The sequence below is a fragment of the Gopherus evgoodei genome, chromosome 24 (genome assembly GCF_007399415.2).
Source record: "Gopherus evgoodei ecotype Sinaloan lineage chromosome 24, rGopEvg1_v1.p, whole genome shotgun sequence".
In the NCBI taxonomy this organism is placed as follows: Eukaryota; Metazoa; Chordata; order Testudines; family Testudinidae; genus Gopherus; species Gopherus evgoodei.
Genome location: NC_044345.1, coordinates 9,469,393 through 9,481,618, shown reverse-complemented (window position 1 = coordinate 9,481,618; position 12,226 = coordinate 9,469,393). Strand labels below are relative to the sequence as shown.

General features: G+C 52.1%; 2 protein-coding genes across 7 annotated transcripts in view; both read right to left on the bottom strand.

The window, feature by feature from the left end:
* Positions 1–721: 721 nt before the first annotated feature.
* LOC115639252 (interferon-inducible GTPase 5-like) lies at positions 722–8,043 on the bottom strand. Of its 2 annotated transcripts, XM_030541727.1 has the most exons (3): positions 8,007–8,043; positions 5,917–6,002; positions 722–2,198 (listed from the first exon to the last, which is right to left on the bottom strand). In XM_030541727.1, the coding sequence occupies exon 3, from the start codon at positions 2,165–2,167 to the stop codon at positions 956–958; it is 1,212 nt and encodes a 403-aa protein (XP_030397587.1). In that variant the 5' UTR covers positions 2,168–2,198; positions 5,917–6,002; positions 8,007–8,043; the 3' UTR covers positions 722–955. The 2 variants fall into 2 exon arrangements, with proteins under 2 accessions (XP_030397587.1, XP_030397589.1); XM_030541729.1 differs by lacking the exon at positions 8,007–8,043 and having other exon boundaries at positions 722–2,194; positions 5,917–6,118.
* Positions 8,044–8,087: 44 nt separating this feature from the next.
* LOC115639253 (junctional adhesion molecule A-like) overlaps positions 8,088–12,226 on the bottom strand; it is a 103,247-nt gene continuing 99,108 nt past the window's right edge. For all 5 annotated transcript variants that reach the window (XM_030541732.1, XM_030541731.1, XM_030541733.1 and 2 more), the window contains exon 10: positions 8,088–10,219. In XM_030541732.1, coding sequence (XP_030397592.1) covers positions 10,184–10,219 — 36 coding nt within the window. In that variant the 3' untranslated portion in view covers positions 8,088–10,183. The remainder of the gene's footprint in view (positions 10,220–12,226) is intronic.

The window sequence follows — 12,226 nt, the reverse complement described above, 5'->3', positions numbered from 1 at the left end:
TGGTTTTACTGCAATTTGAGAGGTTACTCCTGGTTTACAATGCCTGGCCAGATCCTCACTTCATATTTTCTACCCTAATAATCACTAACTCTTACATCAGTAGATCTCAAATTCTTTACAAAGGAGGTCAGCATCATTATTCCCATTCTACAGGTGGGGAAACTGAGGTAAGTGGAGGGGAAGTGACTTGCCCATGGTCATGGAACAGTACAGCTGGGGATAAAACTCTAGTCTTCAGTCCACTAGGCCACACAGCCCAGTGACTTAAGTGGAGCTTTCCCCCCAATTTGCCCCAGCTGAGGTTCTGGCCCAGAATATTTACAGCTTCTGGTTTACAACAGAGTTACACCCCATTTACAGTGGAGTATTTACAGTAAAATCACATCTAGTTTACAATAAACCATTTAGTTATAATGGGGTAACCCCAGGTCATAATCTATGTACAAGAGTTACTCCTGGTTCACACCAGCATTACTCCTAGTATCAAGTAGATTTCCCCTTGGTTTACAACAGAGTATTGACATCTATGTTACTCCTTGTTTACAGCGGTGTATTTACAACAGAGTTATGACCAGTTTACAATGAAGTATCTATTTATAATGGAATTACCCACAGTTTATGATGACCTATTTAAGAAGGACTTAATTTTGGTTTACCATGAAGTATTTACAACAGAGTTACTCCTAGTATACAACAAACTCACCCCTGATTTGCACCAGTGTCAGTGACAACAGAACCAGCTCGGATATTTGACATTTAAATCGCAAAGTAACAAATGCAGCAGAAACTTTAGAAATTCAATCATGGATTTTATATCCAGCTCTGGAATGAAATTCTGAGATCAGGTAGGAAGCTTGAGGGATTTCCACAGGATGCTGGAATCCTGTTTGCACCTGGCACTGGATTTTGGTCCCTTGCCTCACAGAGGGTGTTTCAATCTCTCCTCCTTTCTGGCTCATTTCTTAGCATCCAGGTTGAAGGCTTTAATAAGCACCTTCTGGGCATCAGCAGCCACCGCATTCACAAAACTCCTCAGCATCTTGTACGTGGTGGCAAAAGACAGTGCTCCAGATGCAAGTGAGCCCAGGAGTGGGACAGAGCTCAGCACCTCATTGGCTAGCTTAGGTGCCTCGCTGCCTGCCTGTATCAACAGCTGCACCACCAGGATGTTGGAGATCTCCTTGGCCAACGGTGACTTGATCACGGCCTTCATCTGCTCCACTGGCTGCCCCATTTGTGCCGCCAGCTTCTCCAGAGAGTCGTCTTCCAGGCCAAAGCCCTTGCAGTAACCTTGCAGGGTCCTGGTCAGGATGTCCACATCGCAGAAGATCAGGAGCCCTGGGACGGGCGCGGCGTGGACACCGCAGGCCACGGTGGAGACCAGCCACATGTGCTCCAACATTGCTGCCTTTTTCTTCTCCAGGATGTGCAGGGAGATGTTGGGCAGGGCCATCAGGAAGGCGTGCCGCTTGTGGTGGCTCAGCTCCCTCTCCAGCGTCTCCCCCAGGAGGTGGAAGTCGTATTTGCTGAGATCAAAGGCTGAGAGGAGGAAGACCTGGGGCGAGTGGATGCCTTGGGCCCGCAGACCCTCCAGGCAATTCTGTCGGATCTCCTGCAGCACCCCCACCTCGCTGTAGTTGGATGGCCGGCGCCTGAGGGAGCAGTCCAGGTCTACATCCACCTTGGAGCGGACGAAGTAGAAACTCTTGTCCATGGCCTGGATGTGGCGGGCCAGAGCGGCGTGGTTGGCGGTGAAGCGCTGTGAGGCAATGATGAAGAAGATGTCATAGCGCGAGAAGCTGACCTGCTCCAGGTAGGTGTCAGGGTGGAAATCGGGTGTGCCAATCCCTGGCAGGTCCCAGATGGTCACGTTGGGGTACCGGGGATGCTGGTATGGAGTCGGCTCCCTGGTGGTCTCCACCACACCAGTGCGGGCGGCACCTGCATCTTCATCGCCCAGGCCCCGGAGGGCGTTGACAAAGGACGACTTCCCAGAGCCAGTCTCGCCCGTGATTCCCACGTCCAGCTGGACAGTCTCCAGCGACTCCAGCATCTCCTGCAGCCTGGAGGCCACTCCAGCGAGGTTCCCTTGATCAAAGGCAGCTTTCAGGGCCTCCAGCTCCTCCCTCGACAGCTTGATGATGCCTTCACTGCTCTGTGAGGCCATGTTGGCTCCGGCAAGCTGCTGTAGCCCCTGCCTTACAGAGAGAAAGGCCAGTTCTTGTGTGAGTTCCTGGGAATGCTGAACTGCTGAAACCCTCCTCTAGGTGTTTGTCTCAGGGCAGCTCCTCCCAGAGACCCAGCCCAATCCCAGCCTCCATCTCCCTCTGGCCTGGCCTGTGGCAGCTCCCGCCCCTCTGACCTCCCAGAAATCCAGTTCCCCTTCAGCTGAGATTCCTACCCTGGCTTCATCTCCTCCGGCCTGGGCTATCACAGCTCCTACCGCTGCCTTGCTTCCAGACCTCCCCTCAGCTGGGATTTCCCACCCCTCTCCCCACCAGCCTCCATCTCCTCTGGCCTGGCCTGTGGCAGCTCCCACTTCTCTGGCTTTCCAGAGCATCAGACACCAGTGTGGGCTGGCTGGGAGGGAGAATATGGGCTTGAAGCAAGAGCAGAAGTTGAGCTGAAGGGTGGGAGATAGTAGGAGTAGGGCCCTATCAAATTCATGGCCACGAAAAATGTGTCATTGACCATGACACCTGCTCTCCCTTCTTCTGAAATCTGGTCTTTTGTGTCCTTGTACCCTATACTATACAGATTTCACAGGGGAGACCAGTGTTTCTCATACTGGAGGTTACGACCCAAAAGGGCATTGTGGGGAGGGGGGTTGCAAGGCTATCGCAGAGGGGTTGCAGTACTGCCACCTTTACAACTACACTGCCTTCGGAGCTGGGTGGCTGGAGAGCAGCGGCTGCTCTGAAGACATTGCCCCACCAGTAGCAGCACAGAAGGAAGGGGGCAATACCGTACCAAGCCACCCTGCTGCGCCGCTGCTGGCACCAGCGCTGCCTTCAGAGATGGGTGCCTGGCCAGCAGCCACAGCTCTCCGGCTGCCCAGCTCTGAAGGTAGCGCTGCTGTCAGCAGCAGAAGAGTGGCAACACCATGACCCCACTCCTACAATAGCCTTGCAACCCCCCCACCTCCTTTTGGGGTCAGGACCCACATGGTTACACCACCATGAAATTTCAGGCATAAATATCAAACTGAAATTTATGATTTTTAAAATCCTATGACCGTGAATTTGGCAGGGCCTCCTATGTGCGGGGTAACAAGCAACTAGGAATTTTTCACCGAGACCAGTTCCACAGAACGGGGCAGGGTCATCAAGGGAAAAGTTGGTGACTCCCAGTGGGGCTGAAAGATGAAAGCCGAGGGTCAGACTGACTTACTCTGACAGTTACAGTGCTGAAGGCAAGAGTCCAGCCACTCTAACCACTAGACCCCACTCCCCTGCCAGAGCTCGGAATAGGCCCAGGAGTCCAACATCCCAGCGCCCTGTGCTCTAACCACTAGATGCCCAGTCCCCTCCTAGAGCTGTATATAGAACCCAGGTGTCCTCACTCCCAGCCCCTCAGTTCCCTCACCCACCTGCCCTCCCCACGAAGCTCTGGGTGTGGAGATGGTTCTAGCTAGGGTTGTTCAATACACCAAGGAACCAGCTTCTGCCTGCACTTCAGAGCAGGTTACTCCCATTCACACCAGGCTGGCCTCTGCCCCAGAGTCTCCCAGCATCTTTTCCCCAGGTGTGTCTGCAGCACCATCCATGACTGCCATGGAAACGTGATCACATCTTGTAGCCATGTGCCGATTGGCTGGCTGAGCATTCTTATGTGATGTCAGCGGCCATGTGGTGATTCACTGCGTTTGTTCATTTGCATCCAGGGGCTGTGATGGCTGTGGAGAAATGTCCCACGCAGGATAGGGCTAAGCAGTTGCTCTGGGCTGGGGTGCCCATCTCCACTGGCTCTGCATGGCTGGGACTGTTCCTCAGAGCAGACCACGGATGAGGCATTTTATCAGAGACTTTCCGAAGGTAAAATAAAGAGTCCACAAGATCCTGACTGCAATCCCCTCTAGGGGCCTGATGCTCTCCACCAGTCTGACCCCCAGTGCCCACTGGCAAAGGGTCCACACTCCAGTAATTCACCCTGACGGTCACTGTCCCCAATACACTGTTGTCATGGAAAGTATCATCCATAAACAGGTGACATGCTGGTCCTGAAAGTCATGATGTGTGTGGATATAGAGAATGACATAAGTGCTGGCAATATGCTCTTACACCTGTGTTTTGGAGGCAGTGCCTACAGCAAGGCTGCCCCAGACCAAGGAATGGGAGTTCCCCCTCTAAGTGGCTTGATGACAAGCAGAGCCCCATGAAAGGATATTTACATATAAGATCAACAAAGCCATCGAGCAGCAGAGAAAACTACTTAGGCCATGTCTACATCTAAAATTTTGCAGCGCTGGTTGTTACAGCTATATTAGTACAGCTGTATAGGGCCAGCACTGCAGAGTGGCCACACTTACAGCAACCAGCGCTGCAAGTGGTGTTAGATGTGGCCACACTGCAGCGCTGTTGGGCGGCTTCAAGGGGGGTTCGGGGAACGCGAGAGCAAACCGGGAAAGGAGACCAGCTTCGCCGCGGTTTGCTCTCGCGTTCCCCGAACCCCCCTGCAAACCGCAGGGAAGGAGACCTGCTTGCTCGGGGGTTCGGGGAACGAGAGCGCAAACCGGGAAAGGAGACCAGCTTCTCCGCGGTTTGCTCTCGCGTTCCCCGAACCACTCTGCAAACCGCAGGGAAGGAGACCTGCTTGCTTGGGGAACGCGAGAGCAAACCGGGAAAGGAGACCAGCTTCGCCGCGGTTTGCTCTCGCGTTCCCGGAACCACCCAGCAAACCTCAGGGAAGGAGACCTGCTTGCTCGGGGTTCGGGGAACGTGAGAGCAAGCTGGGGAAGGAGACCAGCTTGATTACCAGAGGCTTCCTCAGGTATGCTGGGATACCTGCTTATTCCACGGAGGTCAAGAAAAGCGCTGGTAAGTGTCTACATTGGATTACCAGCGCTGGATCACCAGCGCTGGATCCTCTACACCTGAGACAAAACGAGAGTACGGCCAGCGCTGCAAACAGGGAGTTGCAGCGCTGGTGGTGCCCTGCAGATGTGTACACCTCCTAAGTTGCAGCGCTGTAACTCCCTCACCAGCGCTGCAACTTTCTGATGTAGACAAGCCCTTAGTTAGCTCTCTACACATCCGAGTTTGTGCCCCCTCCCCCAAAGGCTTCCTGGCTCTTGAGACAAAGACAAGAGACTGGAAAAGCTATAGAAGGCAGAAAGCCAGCTTGGTTATCCCTCACACAGAGGACATAGGGATGGCACCTGAAAGCCTGTGAGGGGCAGATCCTTTTCCTCTTAGCCTGAAAGGCAGGAGCTAAGTGAGAAAACTGCTTAGGCAAAGATTAAAATGTGCTAAAATTAAGTTTTAGGCAGTAGACAGCGAGCTTTGTTTGTAACCAGCTGTGTCTGTTCCTCAAATCTCCGTTCTTTGTTAAACTTCTGAGTTTTCCTATAAGCCGTCTCCGAGCTGCTCTATTGAAGCATAAAGTGACCCTCAGCTGGCCTGACAGGCTTGTGCCCTGTCTCTTTGGAGGCAGTGAACTTAGTTTCTGAGACAGTCCCAGGAGGGGGACAGGCTGCAGGCTCTCTCTGGGGAACTGCAGGTCAGTGAATGTGACCTGCAAGGCAAGGAAAAGGCTGGCAGAGTCTCAAAGCGTTTGCTGGTGAGCCGGAGGAGCAGGGAGCTGACACACAGTCTAGTCTCCAGCAAAGCTCACTCTTGGTAAGGCAGAAGGGTAACACCAAGGCTTGTGGGTCTGCGTGTCCTGACCAGAACGGCACAACAGGGACGTGGCCCTTACCCTCTCAGCTCCTGCACAGGAATCTCCCAGCTTCACTGTGGCCTCATTTGGATTGAAGTGGAGCCAACTTGCTCTGATTCAGGCACCTACAGCAGTGGGAAAGGCAACATGCAGCCCCAGGTCAAGCCACGGTCTCCAGCACAGAGCTGTGTGTGAGGGTAGTGCCTAAGGGCCCGCAGAGAACAGGGCCCCACTGTGCACTTCAGACCCCTCATTCCCCCCATCCCAACCCTCTGCTCTAGCCCAGAGCCTCCCTCAACACCCCAACCCTCTGCTCTAGCCCTGAGCCTCCTTCCACACCCCAAACTCCTCATCCCCCCAACCCAACTCTCTGCTCTAGCCCTGAGCCTCCTTCCACACCCCAAACTCCTCATCCCCAGCCCTCCCCCAGAGCCCTCATCCCCCCAACCCAACTCTCTGCTCTAGCCCTGAGCCTCCTCCCACAACCCAACCCTCTGCTCTAGCCCGGAGCCTCCCTCAACACCCCAACCCTCTGCTCTAGCCCTGAACCTCCTTCCACACCCCAAACTCCACATCATCCCCCAGAGCCCTCATCCCCCCACCCCAACCCTCTGCTCTAGCCCAGAGCCTCCCTCAACACCTCAACCCTCTGCTCTAGCCTGAGCCTCCTTCCACACCCCAAACTCCTCATCCCCAGCCCTCCCCCAGAGCCCTCATCCCCCCAACCCAACTCTCTGCTCTAGCCCTGAGCTTCCTCCCACATTCCAAACTCCTTACACCCAGCCCCACCCCAGAGTCCTCAACCCCAGCTGGAGACTGCACCCCCTATGCTCCAAAGCCCTCATCCTCGCCCCCCCAGAGCCCCTACCCCCCCACACTTTAACCTTCTCCCCCAGAACAGAGCCCCCCCACACACACTCCAAACCCCTTGCCCCCCCCCCACACACTCCAAACCCCTTGCCCCCCCCACATCACCTCCATATGGGTGCACATACATTCATTCCATACATGATGTAAAAAATCTGAGGGAACATGCTGGAGCTCACCAGCTACTAAGGCCATGTCTACACTTACAAGCTCACAGTGGCACCAATACAGCTGTGCTTCTGTAAGATCGCTCGTGTAGCCTGTTATGCCGACAGGAGAGAGCTCTCCCATGGACATCAGAAAACCAACCCAACGAGCAGCGGTAGCTCTGTCAGCAGGTGAGCGTCTCCCACCAACAGAGCGCTGGGCACATGAGTGCTTATGCCGGCAAAATTTATGTCACTCAGGGAGGTTTTTTCACATAAGTGCTAGTGTGGACATGGCCTGAAGTCTGCCAGAACAGTCCCAACCAGAGACCTCAAGTTCTCCCCAGCCAGGCTTCCATTAGCACCTGTGTGAACAGAGGGGTGGGAGAGTGCTGCTAACCAGAGTTCAGCAAATAATGGATGTTTTTATTTGGAGGCTGAACCAAATATTCTGGAAAAGAATCAGGTTGGAGTCGAACCAAATCCAATTCTAAAAACACAACTGTTGTCCGGGTGAAAAATTCTTGCTTTGGATTAACAAACATTTTGGTTGGCTCAAGTGAAATTTTGAGTTTTCCTTTTCAACTCAGCCATGTTCTGGTGTTTTTTACATTGGCTGAATTAGAAAACAAAACACACTTTCTAAATAAAACACAAACATTGACTTAAAAAAATACCCCTTTTTTTCAGCCCAAAGTATTTGTTGAATTCAGCCTGAATCAGTCAAGAGTTACGGTCTCTTCCCCCCTTCCCCAAATTTGCTCCCAGTTCAGATGCCAACACAGCTGTTAGATCAGTGATACTCAGACTGAGGTTCACGAGTGGCTTTCCTGAATGTGTCTCCTGCAGCTCTTTGCAGCACATGAAATTAAAATGCTGTGTGATGAATTAACAACCAGTCGGGATGCTTTTACTATGTTAACCATTTGTAGCTGATAAATACTTGGTCAGTCATTTTGCTGTGAGAATATATGAAAACTAAATATTTCCCGTCATACTGTTTAAATATGAAGATGGCTGATTGCTAATTTGGCTCCTGAACTCCTGAGGTCTGAGTATCACCACTGTGTTAGATGCATAGAACTACTGCAGAGTCCCTCCAGTTCCACCACTGACCAGCAGGAAAGCTGCAGTCCACTCCGCATCCTAGCCAGCCAGCCCCACCTTCCTCCTTCCAGATGTTCCAGGAGACTGAACTCAAATCAAAGGGTTTATTTCCAGTTACAAACAGATAAAATTACACAAGTATTTTAAAGTGGTTTAAAAAGTGACTATTAACAGTGTCTCAGGCTTTCAAGTTAAGGTCTGGTAAGGTTTCTCTTGCTGAACTGTAATAAAAAGCAGCTGCAGAGTTAAATCTGTCCAGCTGTTGGGAGAGGAGTCTGGCCTCCTGGAGAGCTCTTGCCATGGTGGTTACGCACTGTGACCCAACAAAGTGAAGGATCTGATTCCAGCTGCCATTATTCCTGGTAACCAATCTAGTCTGCTTTGGAGCCCCGTGAGAGAACAGAGATTCCACGGACGAGGCACCATCTGCCGCAGCCTGGAAGCAGCCCCTTTCCTGCTCCCTTCAGACGGCAGCTCTGTCACTGCAACAGGCTCATCCTCTACACGTATTTCTCAATGGATCCAGATGTGTGGTGGTTCAAAACTCCTGCCATTCATACTGAGGTTGGGGTGACCAGATACTGGAAAAATTGGGACTTTTTTTCCCCAGGGGCGGGTGGGAAATGGATGGACAGCAGGGGATGTAGATGCATATATAAGACAAAGCCCCTAATACCGGGCCAATCCCAATATCGTCAGGACGTCTGTTACCCTGATGTAGGATCTGTAGGTGTGTCTGCCTAGCTCAGTGCTCAGGAGGCACTTACAACAGGCATTTAAAGGCTGAGTGCTCAGGGATCTAGCCACTCACCTTCTTCCCATTCAGCCCTACAGGTCTGAGTCTCATTTGCACTAAGGCCTCTTCACACCACAGGTTCTTAAAGTAAGTGGGAATAACAAGGCACCTACACACCTTTAGTCGTCTCACCCAGTCACCAGTCGAACAGCTGTTTGCCCTGTAGAGCATCTTCCATGCAAAGCGTGACCCAAGAACTAACAACGTGAAAGCTGACTGCATCTTCCTTCCCAAGCAGGAGCAGAAGCTTGGCCACACCAGCCAGAGTTGGGTGCACCGGCGTCGCTGTGGGGAATGCAGGGTGAAGCAGCACAAGGCGACTTAACGCCAAGCCTTTACAAGCGCCTGCCTTGAGGAAGGGCCCAGAACGTCTCCCTCGAGAAAGCCAAATCCACCCCACAACTCTGAACAGCAAGAGCCTGCAGAGCATCGCTAGGTCTCACCGCGGCCCCCTGCACCTTTCGGATATGGCCCATGGCAAGGTGTGAACTCCGTCTCCATGCTGTGCCAGCCAATCTGGTTTACATCAACATTTGGCCCAAAAATGCCAGACAGAACTAAGCTGTTCTGAAAGGCTCTTCTGGCCCTGCCAAACAGGGCTGAAACAGAGCTCAAACAGGGCCGTAAATCAGTGGGAAGAAATTCTCAATTTCTTCTGGACTGGATTTTCTCTCTGCTGCCTCACACCCAAATCACAGGCCAAGGGAGAGCTGGGCAAGTCCCCTTAGATCTCGTTGCTATGCCCCAATCCCTTCTCACCAATCACCTCTTGCTCCAGGGAGATGTAGAATTCAACCTGTTCAGACACCACAAAGATGACATCCTGACACACTAGTACAGCAGTGACAGTGGGGGCAGGGATGGGGACACCATGCAACAATCTTCTACAGTCACAAAAAATATACTTGCGTTCCCTACATTCAGTGCTTTAGCATAACCAGGTCTCCCCAGCCCTCTACTTCTGGCAACATAAAACCCTCCGACAGGCTTAAGTGGCACTACGGTGCTGCAAAGGCCTCACGCTGGCCTGCCGCCTGAGCTGAATTTCACCCTCCTTGGGGAAGCCCGGTGCTAGAGGACATCCCCAAAGCAGGGCGAGCAATCTGCAATGCCAGCAAGTGTTCAGCAGCTGGGTTTGTCATCTGTTGCTCTTAGGAAAATAAGATTGGCTTATGCAAAGTCACCTGTAGAGCAGTGGGCAAGACTCCAGCCCCATGACTCTATGGGACAAGGAGAGTCTAGAACATGACTAAAAAGGCACTAGGTGAAACTTAAAAAAAATAGTTAAAATCGCAGTGAGTTACAGTAATTCACACAGAGCATTTACAGCAGTTCATAGGGCAAGGGGCAGGACGTCAGCAGGAGAGGGGGAGCCAATCCAGGGCCAATGTCACACCAGGAAGGACGAGGTCTGTTTGAATTCTCCCTGGGAGAGTGAAAGAAAGACACAGTGAATTCCCATGTACACGAATTACAGCGAATCCTTCAAAAGGAACCTGCTCTCTCTGCCCCCATCCCCGAGCCCCTCGGAGAGAAAAGCTCATGGTGCTGCATGGCCAAGGAGAAACAGCGAGTTCCAGCAATGAGGACACTGGGCTGGGAATCAGGAGACCCGGGTCCCAGTCCTCGCTCTGCCTCCCACCTTGAGCAAGTCACCTGTGCTTTCAGTGCCCGTTTCCTCTCCCACCCTGTTTGTCTAGCCTGTCTACCTAGACTGAGCTCTTGGGGGCAGGTCTAACGCCGCAGCCACCACCAAGTGGCTCAGCAGGAGAGCACTAGGTTTTCTGGGGAGAAGCACAGACTAGGTTGCAGGTGAAGTTATGTTTATGGGCTCAATCTCGCTCATCGCAAAGCCGCCAGGTGTCAGGGAAGAGCTGGCTGTTCACTTAGGAGAAACTTGGCCTGGCAACACCCCGTTATTCCAGCCCTATGTGAGAATCACCTTCACAACTTCTCTGCCAGCCCATCTCCAGCATCAATCCATGTGTCTAGCACGCAGGGTTTGGGTCTTGTCAAGTATACATCCCTCTGTGCCTTGTGTGGAGCCCATGGGAGATCTACCTGTGTTCTGGGGAAGCGGCCTGAGTGGCTGCACCACTTGACAGAGCAGAACACACCAGTGGCGTCTATGTAATACCTGAGCCAAGGATCTCAAGCTGTTAAACAACCGAATCACCACAAGGACGTATTACACCCATTTAACAAATGCGTAAGTGGAGGCACAGTAGGTGAAAGGGATCAAGTTGGGAACAGAACCCTTTAACTCCCAGATCCTGACTCTGGATTTACCACTAGCAATAACTCCTGTTTTCTCTACCCCAGACCAGCAAATGGTGCTGGGCTCGCAGCAGACAGAATTTTCCTGACATTTTTGTGCAAAACATCCCAGCTAAGTGGCTCTGAAGTCCCATTTTCAGGAGTGGTGGGGGTGCTTGGGGCCAGGTTTTTAATGGCATTTAGGTGCCTGAACATGCATATAGGCACCGAGGGAGATTTCCAAAAATACTCAGGAACACACCTGCATCTTTAGGCACCTACATCCTTTAGAAATCCAGCCTGTGGGCTCTTAAGTACCTACGTCACTTTTGAAAATAGAACTTTGGTGCTTTTGAAAGTGTTACCCTCCCTCCGTCTGATGACAGACAAAAGACTCAGCGTGCAGACACCACTTCCTGTGTCCCAGTCTCCATCTGACTCTCAGAATGGCCTCTGGCTGATTGTTTAATTACATTCCAGATACTACAAATGAGTCTTATTTCTCACTGCACTAATTAGTCATTCGATTTACACTCTTGCATTGGAATTTCACTTTAAGGGTCTTTGCCTATTTAGCACATGAGTAAGGTTAGTCGGGATCATAGCACAGCAATTACTGAAAGCTCCTTGGTTTAATGGCTTGCATGGCCAAGCAATGCACTGGAGCTCCCTTACCCCACGCTCTGTGTCTGGGGGAATGGTTTTCATTTTAAAAATCGGGGGCTTTAGCTCTTTAATTCCATGCAACATTAGCAAGCTGCACCATAGCTGCCAGACTGACCGGTTCTCTAACTGGGGAGAGGGGAGAAAACTAACAGCTGCCCTGCTTTTCTGGCCTCAATCTCTGACTCTACGATCACCTAACGCAGCCGGGAACGATGCCCCGTTGGAGACCTTCGTGCACATTTGGCTCGGGATCAAAGGGCGACTCGAGGTTGCAAAAGGAGTGAAAGTTACAGAGCCAGCACAGCAGGTTTTCACTGGGTGGAGGCACTAAAAGGAGATGTGTTTACACGTCTCTCGCCAGCGCTGATCATGCCTGACTAGCGCCTCAAAACGTAAACGCCGGGTGGGGCTGGTGGCGCTGCAGTATTAGACTGAGCAGGGCAACTCTATAGATAGTCTCCTGGCAAGAGAGAAATCCTCCCCGCTGGAGATAACGTGTCAGGACTGTCTC

Bases quoted from the DNA above. Each gene is read 5' to 3' on its own strand.
- LOC115639252 (XM_030541727.1), bottom strand. From the start codon at position 2,167: ATGGCCTCACAGAGCAGTGAAGGCATCATCAAGCTGTCGAGGGAGGAG.